A 20560-nucleotide genomic window follows, 5' to 3' on the forward strand; every position below is an offset into this window, starting at 1 on the left:
ACTCATTGCATAAGTTGCCTTGGTCGTAGTATCTCCTCAAAGCAGTAGAACAGTAACTTAAAGAGTGATATTCTTTATTTCCTTTTGATTTAAAAAAAAGGCTGTGGTCGGCCGGGCATTGGTGGCGCACGCCTTGAATCCCAGTACTTGGGAGGCAGAGGCAGGTGGATCTCTGTGAGTTCGAGGCCAGCCTGGTCTCCAGAGGGAGTGCCAGTATAGACTCCAAAGCTACACAGAGAAACCGTCTCGAAAAACCGAAAAACCAAAAAAAAGGCTGTGGTCATTTAAAAGAGAATGGCCCCCATAAACCAGACAGTGGTGGTGCATTGCTTTAATTCCAGCACTCGGGGTTGGGGTTGGGCTTGGGGCTGGAGCAGGCATATCTCTGTGATTTCCAGGACAGCCAGGGAAACACAAAGAAACCCTGGGCGGAGGGGGGTGTTAGTCCCCATAGGCTCATGTATTTGAATCCTTGCTCATCAGGGAGTGTCAACTACTTGGGGAAGATTAGGAGGTGTGGCCTTGTTGAGGAAGTGTGTCACTAGAGGCGGGCTTTGACATTTCAAAGGCCCAAGCCAGGCCGTGTCTTTCTCTTCCTGCTGCCTGGGAACCCTGATGTAGAATTTGAACCTACTTCCCCAGTGCCAGTCTGCCTGTGTGTCACCTTTCTCCCCACCATGGTGAAAATAGACTAAACCTCTGACAGCCCATTTAAATGCTTTCTTTTATAAAAGTCGTCTTAGACATCTCTTCACAGCAATAGAACAGTGACTAAGACAAAGACCTAAGTTATTATTTTTTAATTATGTGTGTGTGTGGAGAGCATGGAAGAAGGGGACACAGACATATTGAGTATGTGCCTACAGAAACAAGAATAGCATGTCAGATCCCCTGGGGCTGGGATTTATAGCTGGTCCTGAGCTTGGTATCCAACCAAGGATGACCTTGAACTTCTGACCCTTCTGCCACTACCACCCAAATGTTGGTACTGTAAAATGGAGCCACCGGGCTGGAGAGATGGCTCAGAGGTTAAGAGCACCGACTGCTCTTCCAGAGGTCCTGAGTTCAATTCCCAGCAACCACATGGTGGCTCACAACCATCTGTTATAAGATCTGGTGCCCTCTTCTGGTGTGCAGATACATGGAAGCAGAATGTTGTATGCATAATAAATAAATAAAATCTTTTTAAAAAAAAAATGGAGCCACCACACCCAGGCTTTTGATTTATGTACGTACTATGGAGGGATGTCTTTTTTGCTATTGTGGTTTCAAGATTTTAGTTTTAATGATTATATGTATATGTGAGTGGTAGCTTGTGCACTAGAGTACAGTGCTTTTTTGAGGCCAGAAAAGGGATTTAGATCCCCTGCAACTGGAGTTACAGGCAACTGTGATCTGCCTGATGTGGTTGCTGGGAACCAAACTTACGTTGCAAGAGCAGTGAGTGATCCTAACTGCTGGGTGAACCATGTCTTTAGCCCTTGTTTTTAATGATGGTTTAGGCTAGCTTTGCATTCCTGATCCTCCTGTCTTCACTTCTGAAGTAATAGAACAACATGGGTGTATATGGGGTGTGTGTGTGTGTGTGTGTGTGTGTGTGTGTGTGTGAATTTAAGACTAAACCCAGGCAGGACTGTTATGAAATATTAGCTTAAGTGTCACATCCATTTATGCTGTGGAATTGTGGAATATTTGTTTAATGATGCAAATATGTGTTGCATTCTTTTATGTTGCATTTTTTTAACTCTGTAAAGTTGTTTACCTGCCTAAAATGCCTGATTGGCATTGGTGGCGCATGCCTTTAATGCCAGGAGGAAGAGGCAGGTGGATCTCTGTGAGCTTAGGCCAGACTGGTCTATAAGGGCTAGTTCCAGGACAGCCAGAGCTGTTACACAGAAAAACCCTGTTTCGAAGCCAGGCTATGGTGGCGCATGTCTTTAATCCCAGCACTTGGGAGGCAGAGGCAGGTGGATCCCTGTGAGTTTGAGACCAGCCTGATCTACAAGAACTAGTTCCAGGACAGCCTCCAAAGTCACAGAGAAACCCCATCTCAAAAAACAAAAACAAAAACAACAACAACAAAAAACCCTGTTTCGAACCCTCCCCCCCCCCACCAAAGGAGCTGAAAGGCCAATAGCTAGACATAAGAAAGGGATAGGTGGGGTTGCCAGGTAGAGAGAATAAATAGGAGGAGAAATCTAGGCTTGGTAGGAGGAGGAGCAAGAAGAGGAGGACGCCATGGACCAGCCACCCAGCCACCCGAGGAGTAAGAAGGAAAGAAAGATATATAGAATAAAGAAAGGTAAAAAGCCTAGAGGCAGCTGGGAGTTGGTGGTGCACGCCTTTAATCCCAGCACTCGGGAGGCAGAGGCAAGAGGATCTCTGTGAGTTCCAGGCCAGCCTGGTCTACAAGAAATACAGAAAAACCCTGTCTTGAAAAACAAACAAACAAACAAACAAAAAACCAAAAAGCCTAGAGGCAAAACTTAGTTAAAGAGAAATGGGATAATTTAAGTAAGAAAAGCTGGCTAGAAACAAGACAAGCTAAGGCCAGGCATGCGTAAGTAAGAATAAATTTCTATGCATTCATTTGGGATCTGGGTGGCAGGTCCCCAAAGATTAAAGAGCAAAAAAGGTACCTAACAAAGACTGCATGCTAGGGTACTGCTCCACCACTGAGCTATCCCCAACCGTTCTCATTTCTCAGGATTCAAGCTCACCTTTCACTAATACCCAATAACCAGGTGTTCTTCCAAGTATGAAAGGAAGAATTTTCAGACAGCAAGTTTTGCTTGTAGGCAGTAATATCTCTCTTCCAAAATTCTTGTTTTGGATTTCAGATCACTCTCCTGAAATCTTCAAGAGTGCAAATGCACACAGAGGTCTGGACACTACTGTGAAAATCTCCCACCCAGCAATTACTCGCTAGCTTATAAACATGCTCGCCTTCTACAGTCTAGCTCTTTCTCTCTCTGCTCAGCCTTCTCTTGACCCAGAGGTCTTCTGCTCACTAAGAATTAGAATCTCAGGGATTATTCTAGGTGGAGAAACTTCCAAGTCAAGATTAATGGCCTCATGTATAAGCAGTAAACTGCACAGCACTTAACAATGTATTTAATTTACTTAGGGTTTTTTGAAGAGTTTCCCTGTGCTGGGATTAAAGGTGTATGCTGGCCACCAATTTTTAAAAACAAGATTTATTTATGTGTATGTGCATAGGCACAGGGGCTTGTGCAAGTGTGCAGACCTCTCCCTGTTCTGCTGAGACAGGCTCTCCCTGAACCTGAAGCCTGTGTTTTCAATGGCAGGCTAGAAGCCAGCTAGCCCAGAATCTTCCTTTCCCCTCAGAACTTGGGTTAGCGGCATGTGCTCTACCAGTAAGTCACCCCATCACTGAGAACTGACAAACCTCAGTCTAAATATGAGAGTCGCAAGCTGACAGCCCTGAGGAAAGCCCAGGAGGAACTTACATTTCCAGCCGTGTTCATGACAGACTTGATTTCCCGTTTGCAAGCCTTCAGGGACTTCATCTGGATGTACGCTCTGACTTTGTACTGTCAGGGAGGAACGGAGGCACGTAAGAGGTGGGTCACTTACACACGCTCAAGCTCTGCTTCCCAGAGCAGGACGGTAAATCTCATCTGCTTACAACGCAGTCAAATGCCAGTTTCATCCAAATGCAACTTAAAAATGATCTTAAGTATTGTTTTCCTTTTCTTTTGTGTGGCGCTGGGGATAGAATCTAAGGTGTTGTGCATCATAGGCAATCATTATACTCCCGAGCCAAAAACCTACAAATCCAAATTTGCATGAAACAATTTATCTTATCTGTATAATTTTAAAATTCCATATATTGACTTATCATATATTCTAGGTTATTTCTTTTTTTTAATTTATTTACTTATTTTTATTCCATATACAGTGTTCTGTCTGCATATTTGCCTGCACACCAGAAGAGGGCACCATCTTATGATAGATGGTTGTGAGCTACCATGTGGTTGCTGGGGATTGAACTCAGGACCTCTGGAAGAACAGTCCAGTGCTCTTAACCTCTGAGCCATCTCTCCAGCCCTCTAGGTTATTTCAAAGTTCTATACAGTGACTTAAAGAAGTTATACTGTATGTATGTGTATGTAAAGCAAAATGTATTTACAGGAAAAACTATACTTCTAAACTACATCCTTCCAACCCGAGTAAATGCACCGCCTTGAATTAGTGTCTATGTGCCTCTCACACAGCTTCCATGCATGTCCACCCTTTGAGCATACACTACCTGGTGTATCTTGGACTTTGCAGCCTCTATTAGAGCTCCACTCTCAGCCTTAGGATTAGATCCATCCTTGTTGCTATTATTGCCAGTCTGTACAATAGTGAAACAAAATCAAATAGTTGTAACCATACTGATTTCCAAATGAGCTAAGTACAAAGTGTCCAAATCAAGTATCCAGAGGCCATTTTCAAATTGAACCTGCTGCAGAGCCTACTCCCAGGGACTGAGGATCAGTACGGCATTCCTGACAGGAGGAGAAGAGCATAGCTATGGACCAATTTTAAAATCACAAGTGCCCCTCAGACTATGCCTCTAAAACCCAAGACAGGCTGTCTTTTTCTGCCCTCCTCCTGTGTGATTACCCTGACAGCACCACTGAGCCCTACTTTCCCTGAGGAAGCCTCAATCCTTCACCTTCCTTCTGCACAGACCCACCTTCTCTCTAGTGTGCTTGCCTGGCTGCTCCCCACATCTCAGACACATCAGGACCACTGTTCACACCCTTTGTGCTGTCTCTTCTACCACGAGTTACTCTACTCCATCCCTCCTTTTCTGACTCGTCAGACTGAATATTCAAATCAAACACACGAGTCCTAGAAACTTCTCTCATTTTCTTTCTTTCCACCCATGAACTCACTGTACTCCATCCATCCCTTCCCTGCAGAGGGCCCCGGGGACAAGGATTGCAGTGTTTCTACCGTCCTTAGATTAGAACCTATCACACATATACACCAAATATGGAAAAGAAATACTATACAACACAAACTTTAGGAAAAATGCTAAAAGCACTCTGCTGGAATCTCTTAATACACTTGTTGGAGCTAAACAAATGTAAGCCATGCAAGTGTTTAAAATGAAAAGTTTTAAGAGGCAAGCTTACAAGGCTTGGACGGACAGCACAGTTCCTGTGAATCACACCTCCAGAAAGCTGCTAGGATACCATGTCTCATGTGACAGACATGGGTCACACCTTCTAAGTCTCAGTCTGATGGCTGGGAACTCACCTCATTCTTTCCGTTTTTGCTGCTGCTGCCCTGTGAGATCATTTTTTCTAGGACAGCAAGAAGATGCAGAGCTTTCTCAGCTTGGTGGGTTAATATATACAAGTCTACAAGCAGAAAGCACACTGCTTGGGCAAATTTTTCTTCTGGCAAAACAAACAAACAAACAAACAAACAGAAAAAGTTACACTTCAAGGTAGAGCAGTATTTTAGGGCAGTTACTGTCCTCTGTATAACACCCCAGTGGGTAGGTACTTTGTTCAGATGCACAAAATGTACATCAGAAGTAAATCCTAATGTGAGCTACAGACTCTGTGGGACTGTAAAGTGTCAGTGTGGCTCATCCACTGTAAGATACGCACTGATACTTACCAACGAGGACAGCTGTTATGGGGAGTTACGGATGTTGATGGGGAGGGCGGTAGGAAACGGCTCAATTTTGCTACGAACCCCAAACTGCTTAGAATAAAACCAAACAAAACACCCAACCAGCAAAAGTAAAAAACTAGCGGCACGTGACGGTGCACGCCTTTCATCCCAGCACTCAGGAGAGGCAGGCAGATCTCAGAGTTCCAGGTCAGGGTGATCTCCATACTGAGTTCCAGGACAGCCAGGACTGCACGGTAAGATCCTTTCTCAAAAATAAAACAAGGGGCTCGAAGGTTAAGAAATCTCGCTGCTCTTCCAGAGGACCCAAGTTCCAAGTACCCACATCAGGCAACTTACAACAGCAGCCTGTAACTACAGCTCAAGGGGACCCAATGCCTGTAACTACAGGGGACCAATGCCTCTGACTTCCAGGCCTCTGCATTCATGTGCACACAGACACACACAGACATACCCCAACACATATAATTTAAAAAATACTTAAAATAGAAACAAACCTTTTAAATAGAAAAATTAAGGAAACCACAATAATTTTCACAAAAATAAATGTATCCAAATGACTTACACTGAACTTTATATTCTCTTAGCCACAGTACAGATTCATAGTATTTTGTGAACTGTTGGCAGAATTCAGAAAAGCACTGTCAATGCTTTCAGTGGGGACCAATTCTGACATAGCTTCATGGAGGGACTTAGTTCTTGTCACACAGTCCCTACCACTGCCTCTCTCCTGGCCAGTCTACCAGTCACCAAGCCATCAGGACTGAAAGAGACAGGCAACTTAAAACAGTTCCCTAGAGTCAGTTACCAGCTGCTCAATGAGTTGTCAAAGGGCTACATATCCTCTTCCCAAGTGTCACAGGGGCACAGGGACCACACTCCACCACCTGCTGTATAGGAACCACCAACAGACCAGTGTTCAGAGCCTCGGATGTCTCCTTCATGGTCTGATCTAACACAACGAGCAGACTCCTTGTGGACTGGTGCTCTCTAACCACATACCAGCCTGCTGCTCATCTGCTGGCTCCTCTCTTCTCCTCAGACTCCAACCTCCCCAATTCTTAAGGCCAGTATCAGAAATAAAACACAAACCTGTATTAGCTCTCTACATGCAGAAATTTCAGCAGGGCAACAGAGAAACGAAATACTACACTGTCCTCTAACACTCCAATGTTAAAATGGTCTTTTAAAACTTTGGGCTGGAGAGATGCACAGAGGTTAAAAGCACCGACTGCTCTTCCACAGGTCTGAGTTCAATTCCCAGCAACCACATGGTGGCTCACAACCATCCGTTATGAGATTTGGCGCTCTCTTCTGGTGTGCAGATATACATGGAAGCAGAATGTTGTATACATAATAAATAAATAAAATCCTTAAAAAAATCTTTAAAAAATGTTTACTTTATGCATATGAATGTTTTGCCTTTGTGTATGTATGTGTAAACCTAGTGCATGCTGAGGAAAAATGTAGGCCTGGGAACTAAACCCCGATTCTCTGCAAGAGCAGCAAGTGCTCCAAAACACCAAGCATCACTCCAGCCCTCCCCATCTTTTCTCAAGTGTGCCATGGTAAAAAGGCTCTAGTCATTAAGGGAGTATGCAATAGCAAAGAAAGGACAAACATCTTTCTACTCTCCAAAAGGTCATTCCTTCCCTTCCCTTCCTCCTCCTACCCTCCTTCCTTTTTGATAGGATCTCATGAAATCCAGGCTGTCCTCAAACCCAGTAAGTGTCAGAGGATGACCCTGAACAACTGGTCTACCGGATATTTTGGGCCCCTTTAAAACTCAGGTGAGGAGTGCTAAAGGAAACAGGACTTCTCTAAATGTCATAGAAGTTTATCTATTCTAAAATTAAATTTAGAAAGGCTTAAACAGCTTTATTTTGATCATTTTATATGTGTGTGCTCAGGTATGCAGTTGCATGTGTGCATGCATGTGTAGAAGACAAGAGGGATCTCTGGGTTGATCCTTAGTGACCGTTCGTTCTCTTTAGTTGTTTTACCTGCCTATATGTGCCTGAGGAGGCCAGAAGAGGGCTTCAGATTTTCTGAGAGTGACAGATGATTGTGAGCAGCTATGTGGGTGCTGCGAATTGAACTCATGTCCTAGGAGAACAGCCAGTGCTCTGAACTGTTGAGCCATCTCTCTAGACCTTGACTCTAGTTTTCTGAGACAGGTATCTCAATAGCCTAGCGCTTAAGCAGGCCGGGCCATCTAGCCAGCAAACTCAAGAGATCCACCTCTATCTGCCCCCAGCACTATATTACAAGCATATACTACCATGTTAGCTGTTTTTAGGTGGCTTCTAGGCATTGAACCCAGCCAGGTCCTTACATTTGCAAGGCAAGCATTCTGCTGACCGAGCTATTCCCATTAAACGCTGACATACAGCTTTAGTTTAGGTCATCTAGAAAAAAAAAAAAAAAAAAAAAAAAGCTAGAAAGGATGAATTTCTGGCCCGACAGATAACATACCAAAAGGTTCTATGAACTGATAGAGTTTTTCACCAACAGATATGGCCTCTGTATACTGCCGCAGATGATAAAGAATGACTGCTTGATTATAATACAACATGCTGTTTTCAACATCATCTAATCCATCCATTTCTTCAACAGCTGAGTGAACCTACAAAACAATCCAGGCAGAATGTGCTCTTAACAACAGTTAAGAAAACAACCTGCAAAAATGAAAGAATTCAGCCGGACGTATAGCACACCCCTGTAACCTCAGCACCTACAAAGCCCAGGCAGGAGAACTACTATTCTAAGTTCAAGGTCAGCCAAGGCAAAACAGTGAGTTCCAGGCCAATCTTTTGAGTAGCTGCGAGTGCAGATGTGTGCTACCATGCCCAGCTCCAACACTTCTTTTTCTTATTTTCCTACGTTTTAATAGTACCTTCACCAGGCTGGTGGCACACCCCCTAATCCCAACACTGAGAAGCAGGGACAGGCAGATCCCTGAGTTCAAGGCCAGCCTGGTCTACAGAGCAAGTTCCAGGACCGCCAGGGCTACACAGAGAAACCCTGTCTCTAAAACAAAATACAAAACAACAAAAAAAAGTACCTTCAGGTTTTCTTTTTTTTTTCTTTTTGGTTTTTGAGACAGGGTTTCTCTGTGGCTTTTGAGCCTATCCTGGAATTTGCTCTTGTAGACCAGACTGGTCTCGAACTCACAGAGATCCCCCTGCCTCTGCCTCCCAAGTGCTGGGATTAAAGGCGTGCACCACCCACGCCCGGCTTAGGTTTTCTTTTTAATTTAAAAAATGTATTTATTTGTATTTTATATATGAGTATTCTGCATACCAGAAGAGGGCACCAGATCTCATTATAGATGCTTGTGAGCCATCATGTCGTCACTGGGAGTTGAACTCAGGACCTCTGGAAGTTCTTAACCACTGAGCCATCTCTCCAGCCAAAGTAACTCTAGGTTTTAATTAGTCCCAAATACTAGAAATTATTTTTATCTGTTTCATTCACATTGAAATCCTATTAGACAAAACATTTTGAATCTCACTTACACAGCAAGTTCCAGGCCAGTCAAAGCTACACAGGGAGAATGCAGATATTTACCTTACAAATATGGGAGACCAGAATTGTAATTATGCTGTCCAAGACCAAGGGAGCATATCTAAGGACTTAGTCCCACAGTAAAAACGAACAGATGCTGTGAGCTGCCATGTGTGCTGGGTCTTCTCAAGAGCAGTAAGTGCTCTGAGTGCTAAGCCATCTCTCCTGCCTATCTTTCCATTTTTGAAAATAAAATAGCCCCAGATGACCTCAGACACACAGCAATCCTCCTGCCTCATCTTAACAAGTGTAGGGATTATATTGTATTTTATTATCATTGCTTTTTTTGTTTGTTTGGAACAGGGTCTCACTATACAGTGTTGGCTGTCCTTGAACTCAGAGTACTGCCTCCTGAGTGCTAGGGTTAAAGGCAGGCACATGCCTGGCTTGGCCTAGAAGACACTTTGTAAACCAGGCTGCCCTTAATCTCTTTATATTTCACAAGTCTCTAATTTACGTATGACACACATAACTAAAATTCTAGCCACATTAAAACTACATTTCTTTGCCATCATAAAAATTAAAACAAATTAACTCTGACATTTCTGCAAATCAGGCAGTGGTTTAGTATACACGGACCTGACAACCTTGGTGTGGCTGATGGCATGGAACCTAAAGCTTCACAGAACAGTGGTTCATAATCAGACTTCAGTCACCAACAGGGTTGAGCCTGACACGACAGCGGGGCTCACAGGGTGGAAAAGACCCTGGTGACCAGCAGCTCAAGGGAGCTCTTCATTACTTAGCCAGCCACCATCTTCAAATTAAAAGGTATCTTAAATACAGAAAATTCCATTTCCAAGGAAAGTCAATTCTTCTTGTAGTGTTTTATTTTAAAATTTCTGTTGTGTGTTCATGTGGGAAGCTCCTATGAAAGCTAGAGGTCGACATCGCGTATCTTCCTCTGCTGCTCTCCATCTTTTTCCTGAGACAGGGTTTCTCACTGGCCTTGGGATTGCTAAATAGGCTTGGCTGGCTGGTCAATGCCTCCCCAGTGTTGGGCCTGGACTAATAATTAAATCCAAACAAAACTAGTAGCAACAAAGGATTCAGAGAAGTAGTTCTGTCTTCAGTATCAGGCAAGAAATCACATTTATTTTCCTTAACTATATTTCAAACATTAATACAACAAATTTTTACAGTTAAAATTCATTTATCACCTGATTCTTCAGCTGGTTAAGTGTTTGTCTCAAATTATCTGTTGTTGTTTGATTATTTTTAAAAAATTCAGCTACTGCTGTGTTCAAAATTATTTTGTAATCATCTTTGTTTATATCTTGGAGACTGGCAAGGTGTTGCAGACAGGCATCATAATTTCCAGACTAAAAAGAAAAGACAAACAAAAACACACATAGATACACAGAATTCCATATCAGCTTTAAGAACAATGCAGCTTTTTCAAATACGTTTCCCTCACTACTTATGTTCGAAAGGGGGAGTCCCCTCAGTATTCTAAGTGAAAGCCCTAGGTCATGCAATCAGGTAAACACCGCACCATCTTTTTCTAAGACCCGAGCTCTCTCGTCAGCAGGGAGAGCTGTAACACACATATGTAGACATGATAGATCGCACACATATCGCTGGCAGGGTATCGCTAGGAGACGCTAGCCAAGAAAGGGAACACAGTTATTACAAAGGTCAGATCCTAGTAAATATACTTTGAATGCAAATCAAATTCTTCTGTCTAATGTATATTTAAAATGCATGCACATGTATATCATAAGTTTTTTTCATATTGTTTAATGTCAGAGAAGTTGTAATTCTGACAACAAATATTTGGTGTTCCACTTTAAGGTACATTCAAGATAAGAAATGAACAGAGTAGGGAAATGGGAAGACTGACCCATACATTTACCAATCTAAATTTAAAAGACTCAAACAACATTGGAGTTAAAACATGTTGTGAAAACAAAAATTTGGAGTGGCTCCAAGTACTTCCAATATTTCCACCATGTTTACATAAAATCAAACCTACTTCTCCCTAAAGTTAATTCCTGAATTATGACAGAACAAATATATAAGATTCAAATTCGCTTAAGAGAGTCCTACTCGACAGTCCCGATTTGAGCAGATGAAGAGAGAAACTGTCTCTTACTGTGAAGGCCTGGAAAGCACTGGTGGACAGCTCCTTCTCCTGGTCGGTGACCCCAGATGACTGGCCTGCCCCTTCATGTTTCTCTGCTCCCTGATCTGCAAACACACAAAGTTCCTTTAGAAATGGAAGTTGGGGATGGCAAGATGGCTTAGCAAGAGAAAATATTGTTTGCACACAAGCCTGACAACTCAAGTTTGATGCCCAAATCTTAAAGGATACAGAGAACAAGTTATCCTGACCTCCACCGCTCATCACATGTCCATGCAGGCACAAGAAATGAAGCTGTACAATGAATTTCTTCATCTGTTTTTTTTTTGGGGGGGTGGGTGGGTGGGAGTAGGTTTAGAGACAGTCTCATATAGTCAACAGCCTCAAACGCAGTATTTCACTGATCTTCCTCTATCACCCAAGCGCTGAGATTATAGGCATATGCCCCTACACCTGTCCCTGTGTGTGTGTGTGTGTGTGTGTGTGTGTGTGTGTGTGTGTGTGTGTGAGAGAGAGAGAGAGAGAGAGAGAGAGAGAGAGAGAGAGAGAGCTACTGGGGATTCAGGATCTTGAGCACTGTGCTCCAACAAAATTTGGCCACTCATCCTTGATGAGCTAATTAAAACAGCCAAATTAATAGTAAAAGACAGAAAAGGGATTTACTCAATGTAGCCTCATTGGGAAATAGGACAAAGAGTCCTAATAACTTCCTCAGTTTACCTCCAGGGATCTGAAGTTAGACTGAGATTTAAGTAGAAAGCCAGAGTTACACACATATCTAAGCAGACCCTAGCCAAGGTGGTTCAAACACAAGTGTATGCTTCCTGTGAATAAAGACAACAATAGTGAGTTGGGGCTGTAGTGATCCAGTGAGAGAGCTCTTACCTAGAATATACAAGGTCTTGGGTTCGATTTCTAGTAACACCAAAAATGAACAAAGGGACAGGATGTAGATCAGCTTGCAGAGTGCTTGCCTAGCACCTAGGATGTCCTTGGTTCAGTCCTAAGCACTGCAAAACCAACTATGGTGGGGCCTAGTACTCCAAAGGGAAAGTCAGGAGACCTCAGTTAGCAAACTCAAGGTCAGACTACAACAGGAGACCCTAACTCAAAAAACATTGTTGCAAGGGCTGGAGATGGCTCAGAGGTTATGAGTGGCTGTTCTTCCAGAGGACCTGAGTTCAATTCCCAAAAACCACATGGTGGCTCACAACCATCATTAATGAGATCTGGTGCCCTTTTCTGGCATTCAGGCAAACATGCAACAAAACACTGTACATATAATAAATAAATAAATCTTTAAAAAGCAAAACAAACAAACAAAAAAACCAAAAGTCATTGCTGGTTTAAAAAACTGAGGCAGGAAAATGGTTAAAAATCCAGGAGTTCGCCGGGCATTGGTGGTGCACGCCTTTAATCCCAGTACTCGGGAGGCAGAGGCAGGCGGATCTCTGTGAGTTCAAGGCCAGCCTGGTCTACAGAGTGAGTTTCCAGTACAGCTAGGGATGTTACACAGAGAAACCTTATCTCTGCGTAACCAGGGAAAAAAAAGAAAAAGAAATCCAGGAGTTCAAAACCAGTCCAAGGAAGACAGCGAGACCTTGTTTCAAAACTAAAATACAATAAAGTACTCATTCTGGCAGCACACTTACTAAAATTGGAATAATAGCAGATCACCAAGGCCCAGCAGCAGGGATGACTTGAAGATCTAAGAAGTGTTCCATACTTTTTTTTTTTTTTTTTGGTTTTTCGAGACAGGGTTTCTCTGTGTAGCTTTGGAGCCTATCCTGGAACTAGCCCTTGTAGAACAGGCTGGCCTCGAACTCACAGAGATCCACCTGCCTCTGCCTCCCAAGTGCTGGGATTAAAGGTGTGCACCACCAACGCCTGGCTGAAGTATTCCATACTTAATACCAAAAACCAAACCGAAGTAAGGCAGTAGGGTGCTTGCCTAGCAGTTAAGGCCTTGGGTTTGAGGCCCCCAACACTCTGTGTGTGTGTGTGTGTGTGTGTGTGTGTGTGTGTGTGTGTGTGTGTGTGTGAGAGAGAGAGAGAGAGAGAGAGAGAGAGAGAGAGAGAGAGAGAGAGAGATCCTACCCATTCAGTACAGCATTGAAAATTTCTTTTTCTTTTTTTCTGAGACAGGGTCTTAACACTAGGGTTAACACTGAGGCTGGGGCTAGCCTCAAAATCATGGCAATCCTCCTGCCTCAGCCTCCCAGATGCTGGGCTTACAGGATGAGCCAAGAGATCCATTTAGGACACTGAAGATTTTAAGCCTCTTCCACTAAAATCAGACTGACGAAGCCACAGTTGTCATCAGAATTCCCCAGGAAATTGGCCAATTTCAAGTTAAATGACCAGACAAGGGGCTGACAGACTCTGAAACTCATTTCTATGTCTATTAGAGAGCTGAGTTGCATAGTCTTTTAAATATCAGTCAACGATAATTCTCCTACATTTTTTACTTCGGGATAACAATTAAAAAATACTTCAAAGAGATGACTATTTTTTTTTTAAGCTTCTTGTGCATTTTCAGGGTTGAAGTCAGGTTTTCCAAAGTTTTAAGAGGCATACACTATTTGTAGCAGCTAACTTCTTACCAGACAGCGTCTGCACATAATCCCACAGTGTGTCTTTACTTGTCCAAAAGTAGTCTCCATTGCCAATGGAAAGTGGGTAAGAACGCTCCTCCAGAAGCTTCACTTTCCTTCTGCCCTGGCCTAATGGACATGGCTGACGCAGGCGTACAGAGCTCTTGGATGCACAGACCTTGACACTCTTTACGCTCAAAGACTTCATTCCTAACCACACACACACACCTTTGGGTTTCAACTACACAGAAAAGAAACCCAACACCTCTTCCAAACTGAAAGTCAGTTAACTGAAAACACAGACATATTCCAACACAGAATGTTAACGCTTCAAAGCTGATTGGAGGAGCACTACAAAACTGTACTGTCCACACAGTCCCAGGGGTCAAGAGAGCACAATGCTGAAGGGTAAGACAGACGCATGGTCACAAAATATCAGCAATGCCTTGGCAAGACAACATTTTAAACAATGTCTTTTCATTTTGTTTTGTTTTGGAGACAGGCTCTCATGTAGCCCAGGCTAGCCTCAAACTATGTAGCCAAAGATCCATCTGAATTCAGGTCCTCTTGCCTCCACCTGAGTGCTGGGATGACAGCCCTCACCAAAGTCATTAGACAGCTGTTAGGACAGCTCAGATGTGGTTTCTACCACTCAAAGGAAAAATGAACTCACCCAAACTCTCCTAATAGCTTCAATATAATACAAAGAAGTTACATGGCCAAAGGAGTACTGTGGGCTGAGAAGATGGCTCTGTGGCTAAGAATGCCTGCTCTGAAAGCATGGCAGTGTGTGTACCACCACACACAGGGCTGGAAATGGCTGTACATCCTTCTGTACAGACAGGAGGATCTCAGGGCTCAGTGGCCAGCTGAGCCAAAACAGGTAGCTTCTGGTTCACTGAAGGATTCTGCCTCAGAGAATATGACAGTGGAAGACATGTCCTCTGGCCTCCACATGCTAGCTCACACTCATGTGCATGAAACACACACACACACACACACACACACACACACACACGCACGCACGCACGCACGCACGCACGCACGCACGCACGCACACTACAAAGCAGTTATATTCTACAGTTTCAGCCCCACAATCTATGTTCCTTCTACTTTAAGACAAGCAGAGCTGGAAAAAATGGGAGAACACACATTCCAGAGAGCAGAGTAAGATACTTGTAAGCCACAGCACGCTGGTTTCAAACGTCCTGATCAAGTCTGCTCTCACTGCTGAGTGTCGTGGCGCAAGGAGACAGGGATACCCTGAGTTTAAAGCTAGCTTAGAATACTAAACAAATTTGGAGGATGGCAAGCGTGACCTCCATCTGCTCTTTGCCTTCTTTGTGTTTTGTTTTGTTAAGACGGGGTCCCAATCTGTAACCTAGAAAGGCCTACAATTTACTACATTTCCCAGGCTGACCTCAAATTTGTGAGCAATTCTTCTGCCCTAAATTCCCAAGTGCTAGAATTACAAGCCCATGCCACCACACCTGGTTGACTCCTATTTTATCTTAAGATCTCTCTCACACACAGGCACTCCTGCCACAGAGGTCTCACCAGAGGTTGAAATGCTGCCATTTGACTCGGGACATTTAGCATCCAACACTTTAGTAAATTGGGCATGATGACACACATCTGTAATCCCAGCACCTCTGGAGCTGAGGCAGGAAGATTTTGAGTCTGAGGCTAGTGCAGGATTTACCGGCTCATCAACTGCCAAGCAGCCATCAACCCAGATGCAAAAGAAAAATCTGTTCTTCCCTGTTAAACCATCTTTAACCAAATGGGAAGAAAAAGCAGGAGGAAACTACACAAATCCTGCCTTCTTTTCTCTCCAATGTGTTTCTTTCAAAAACTACTTTCAGAGGTGTTCGAGGTGAGGCTCCCTTAAAAAACATCCCATAAGGACCTGGTGGTGGTGTCATACTCCTTTGATCTCAGCACTCAGGAGTTAGACAGACCTCTGTGAGTTCAAGGCCAGCTTGGTCTATAAATTGAGTTCCAGGACAGCCAGGCCTAAACAGAGCAATCCTGACTTGATCCCTCCCGCTCCTCAATTCCACAGGAAGTGACTGCCACAGACCAGAGCTGAAGTCATTTAAGCCTTTCCTAGCTCTAGGACAAAGACACTACCATCATTTTTACTGTACACATAGGAATCTAAAAAGGCTTCTAAGGCCACCAAGATAGCTCAACAAGCCACCAAGCCAAGTTCAATTCTTTGAAGGAGAGAACTGAGTGCCACAAGCTGTCCTCTGACCTCCACATATGTATTGGAGTATGCACTCTGATACACATGATAGGCAGGTAGGTAGGTAGGTAGATGTGTCATTAAAAAAAAATTAAAAAGCAGCAACTAGAGAGATGTCTTAGGGGTTAAGAGTAGTTACTGCTCCTGCAGAGGACCTGAGTTTGAAAGTCAACTGTGAAAAAGCTCACAAATCATATTAAAGAGTAAGGACTTGGTGGCTAAACAAAGAGACAATCTTGGCACACAAGCCTTACAACCTGAATTCAGATCCTCAGAACCCATTTAAAGTCAGACAGGATAGCATGTGTCTGAAATCCCAGCACTCCCACAGGGAAGACAACCGAACCCCCTGGAAATGTGGAGGGCACCTGGTTTGGAGAATACAGCACAGTAGCAAACAACCAGAGAGATCTTGCCTCAGATACAAAGTTGGCAGCTGGGAGAAGGCTCAGTGGTTAAAAGCAGCATATTGCTCCTCTAGGGTTTGGTTCCCAGTACCCATGTCAGGAGGCTCACAATTGCCTGTAACTACAGTTCTAGGGGAGCAACACCCTCCTCTGAACTCTGCAGACACTGCACTCATAGGCATTTAACCACATACAGTCACACAAATGTACATATAATTCAAAATAAATCTCAAAAAACAAAAAAGTGGAAGATGAAGACACCCAAGACTTTTCTGAGACCTCCACACACATACCATGGCACATGTGTACCCTCTCACACAAAAAACTCACACACATACACACCATATACACAAATTCACAAAATGAAAAATAGAACAGTGAAGCAAAGAGACTAGACGGAAAGAGACTAACAACACTTTCTGAAAACTAATGTGCTTAGATAACAATTTAAAGAGTGTGTACTATTCATCAGGAAACTAGTTTGGATCCCAACACCCACATGAGGCAGCTCATATCTGCAAGTTAACTCAAGTTCCAGGGGAGATCAAGACACCTCTGACATCCTCCAATATCTCTCCACATATGCATATACCCACACAAAGACAAACATACATATACATCATTAAAAATAAGTCTTTAGGCTGGGCAGTGGTGGTGCATGCCTTTAATACTCGAGAGGTAGAGGCAGGAGGATCTCTTGAGTTTGAGGCCAGTCTGGTCTACAGAGTGAGTTCCAGGACTGCCAGGGCCACACAGAGAAACCCTGTCTTGAAAAACAAAAACAAAAACAAAAACAAAGCAAACAAAAAGACTAGTATGAAAGAGAAAACATGAGGGCCAGAGCCATGCCACTTAAAACAGCAGAGATTCTCAAGAACTTTGCCAAACTCATCTACTCCATACAAATTCAGCATCTCGGAAGGAAGGAACAGTGTCCCAATCTAGGAACACCAAGGCTGCTCTGGATGGTTCTTCTCCAATTAGACCTGTTACACAGCTCTTCCCAAACTGGAGTGCCAGTCCTCAGAGGCAGGCTGTGTTATAGTCACTTCAACACCTGCACCAGTGCCTACACAGAATCTTTGTGAGGGAATGGATGAACGACTGAGATCGAATTCCAACTGGGTAGTCCTGTATAGTAAGATGGTTCCGGCAGAGTGTTAACTGGGCCCACAGGCAGTGTCTTAATAACAAGGGCAGGAGGTGCATTTCCTTCATCCATCCTACAGCATGTGGGCCATTCCTTCATTGTATCCAGATCTCTGCTCAAACACTACCCCAGCGGGGGTTGGTTCAGCAGGTGGCTTGGAGGGGAAAGATGCTTGAGTTTGACGATGCAAGCCTGATAATTTGAGTTTGATCCTTAAATGCCAAAGCATGCATTTGTAAGTACACACACACAGACACACACACACACACACACACACACACACACACTGACACACTCACACACTATCATCTTGGGGCTCAGTGACTAAAAGCAATATTGCTCTTCAGAGGACCTGAGTTTGATTCCCAGCACCCACAAGCACCTGTAACTCCAGCTTCGGGGGACCCAACTCTCTGACAGCCTCTTCAGGCATCTGTACTCAAGTGCACACACCCACAATTAAAAACAAAAACAAAAACAACCTTACAAGAGGCCTTCTCTGATCAACCTACCTAAAACTCGATAGGAGGCTCTGGGGATCTGAAAACAACCTGGTCTCCAAAGCAAGCTCCAGACCAGCCAGGGCTGTACAGTGTGACCCTGTCTCAACCACTAATCAATCAATTCCAGAGCACATTCTATTAGGCCCACTCCCTAAATCTCTATCGTTTTCTTAAGGGACCACAGAGAAGATTCTCCAATGGTTTTGTTTATATGTACCTGAATCGGGATAGGCTCACTTAAAGCTCACTTGTCTGTTGTTGAGACGAGGGCCACCTAAAACCCACGATCACTGAAATTTTTTTCTCCTAATTAAATTTCATTATTTAAAAAAAAAGGCGTGCTGACCACTTTAGATTGTTGTCATTTAAGTTTCTTTCACTAAAACCCGAATACCACAAAGAATAATACTTCCTTGAAAGAAACAAAGCAGACTTTCCCAAGTAACGGGCTAGAAACTCTCATATTCCCTAATGGGACAACAATTCTAGAGGGCACTACAGAAAACCGTCGAGATTAAGATCTTATTATCAGGGCTGGGAAGCTGGCTCAGCGGTTAGCAGCACTTGCTGCTCCTCCGGCAGAGGACCAAGACTGGGTGGGTTTCCAGCAGCCACAAAAGGAGGCTCACAAGTGGTCTCCAGCTCTAGGAGTTCCAACGTCCTCTTGTGGACTTTGCACTCACACGCACACAATTAAGTTTGTTTGTTTGTTTGCTTGTTTTAAAGAACCAAGTTAATCTTGAGGAGCTAGAGAAAGCCAAGTAGGGAAACGGGGTAACTGGGGCCGGGCAGAAAGAAGACGCCGGGAACTCCAAGTCAATTGAGACAGTTTTAGGAGGTGGCTTCCACGGGGCACGCTGACCAGAGGCAACTTCGGACAGCCGTGTGAGCAGCGCGGAGCACCTTCCCTGGAAGCTTCCGGAGGGCGGAGTGGCACTATGTGAGCTTCCCGGGCCCCCGTTGCCTCGGGGAACGAGGCAAGGAGGGTCTGCTGCGCTGGATCCGAGAGGAGTCACAGCAGAAAACCACCGGCCGTGGGACCCGAGGGGCAGGAGCGGAGTCGGGCGGCCCTCGAGTCCCCCGCGCGGGCCCCGCCGTCCCCGCCCCGCGCGCGGCGAGCGTGTCAGCCCCGGGTCCCGTCGGGTCCCGTCGGGCCGGGCCGGGCCGCGGCGCGGGCGCCTCACCTGCAGGCTTGTCTGCAGCCATCTTCCCGCCTCGGCTCGAGCTCTTCCCTGCAGGTGGCGTGGCCCCGACTCCCGCCGCCGCCGGGCTGGCCGCAGGCTCTGCAAGGCCGGGGACGACTCTACGCTCAGCCCGGGCCCGGCCGCCTCTGGTTCGGGCCCGAACGGACCACGGGCTGAGGAAGTGACGAAGCTACGGTCGGTCGTCTAGCAACAGCAGCAACATATCCGCCTGTGCAGGGCTGTTTTCCCCGCCATGCACAGCTTCCGCCCTGCGGCGGCCAAGGAACGCACGACTTCCGGGGCGGGGCCAGCGGCGCCGACGACAGCTGGGCGTGGGAACAGAAGCTGGCCTCCGCCCCGGAAGCGTGTGCCTGCGCGAAGCCGGAAGTGTGCTAGCGAAGGTCCCGAGGGAAACACGGACAGGGGCAGGGCTTTTGTTCCGCGACTCACCAAAACGACAGGCACCGCGCGCCTGACGTTTGTGTGCCAAGCGCGTGGCCAAGTACGTGGCCTGTACTGTCTCACTGGTTTCCCACAACAACCCTACGAGGGAGGCGTCGTTGCGGACCCTCCCCCAGGTAAAAGACTTAAAAAAAAAAAGTTTTAGAGCCGCTTTGTGATTTGTAGCCGAGTTGCAAAAATCACACAGAATTCCTGAATTATGCATCCTGTTTCCCCCATTGTGAGCCCTGCATCATTAATTAAGTTACTAAGGTACGTCAGTCACATCTAAGACACACGAGCTTGGTGCATCGCTGTTACTAAGCATACCGACCTCAAGTTCAGATCCTCTGGAAGAACTGAAGGAACCGGCTTCCCTTTTGGCAGCCATAATGGTTGAACATGTGCTTCTATGACCTTGTCCTAGAAACCAGAAAGTCAGATGCCTGTCTTGTGACAAGGAACCAATCAGAAGTTAGCTGGTGGTGCTATGCTTTATGGCTCTGGGTGTGCTTTACGGACAAGCGCACAGCAATGACGTAGAGAGCATAGCAACCACCCTGGGAGGGCCTATGAGCCATAACAACCAGTTGACCAATCAACACAGGGCAAGCCCTCCAAGCCTGGAAGCACACCAATCCTGAGCCTGTGCGTACCCCTAGACACTCCCCTTACGCTGCCCTATAAGATCTTTGGGGAGACCTTAGGAGCCGTCTTTTCTA

General features: G+C 45.0%; 1 protein-coding gene across 3 annotated transcripts in view; it reads right to left on the reverse strand.

Annotated features, from left to right (window-relative positions):
* The window catches only part of Cnot10 (CCR4-NOT transcription complex subunit 10), a 51396-nt gene extending 31713 nt beyond the window's left edge, over nt 1-19683 (reverse strand). For all 3 annotated transcript variants that reach the window (XM_027415303.2, XM_027415304.2, XM_027415302.2), the window contains exons 1-7: nt 19398-19683; nt 11321-11415; nt 10386-10547; nt 8134-8284; nt 5275-5417; nt 4274-4360; nt 3471-3554 (exon numbers count right to left, since the gene is read on the reverse strand). In XM_027415303.2, coding sequence (XP_027271104.1) covers nt 3471-3554; nt 4274-4360; nt 5275-5417; nt 8134-8284; nt 10386-10547; nt 11321-11415; nt 19398-19419 — 744 coding nt within the window. In that variant the 5' untranslated portion in view covers nt 19420-19683. The remainder of the gene's footprint in view (nt 1-3470; nt 3555-4273; nt 4361-5274; nt 5418-8133; nt 8285-10385; nt 10548-11320; nt 11416-19397) is intronic.
* Between the last annotated feature and the right edge of the window lie 877 nt (nt 19684-20560).

This window comes from Cricetulus griseus, chromosome 4, assembly GCF_003668045.3.
Source record: "Cricetulus griseus strain 17A/GY chromosome 4, alternate assembly CriGri-PICRH-1.0, whole genome shotgun sequence".
Classification (NCBI taxonomy): Eukaryota; Metazoa; Chordata; class Mammalia; order Rodentia; family Cricetidae; genus Cricetulus; species Cricetulus griseus.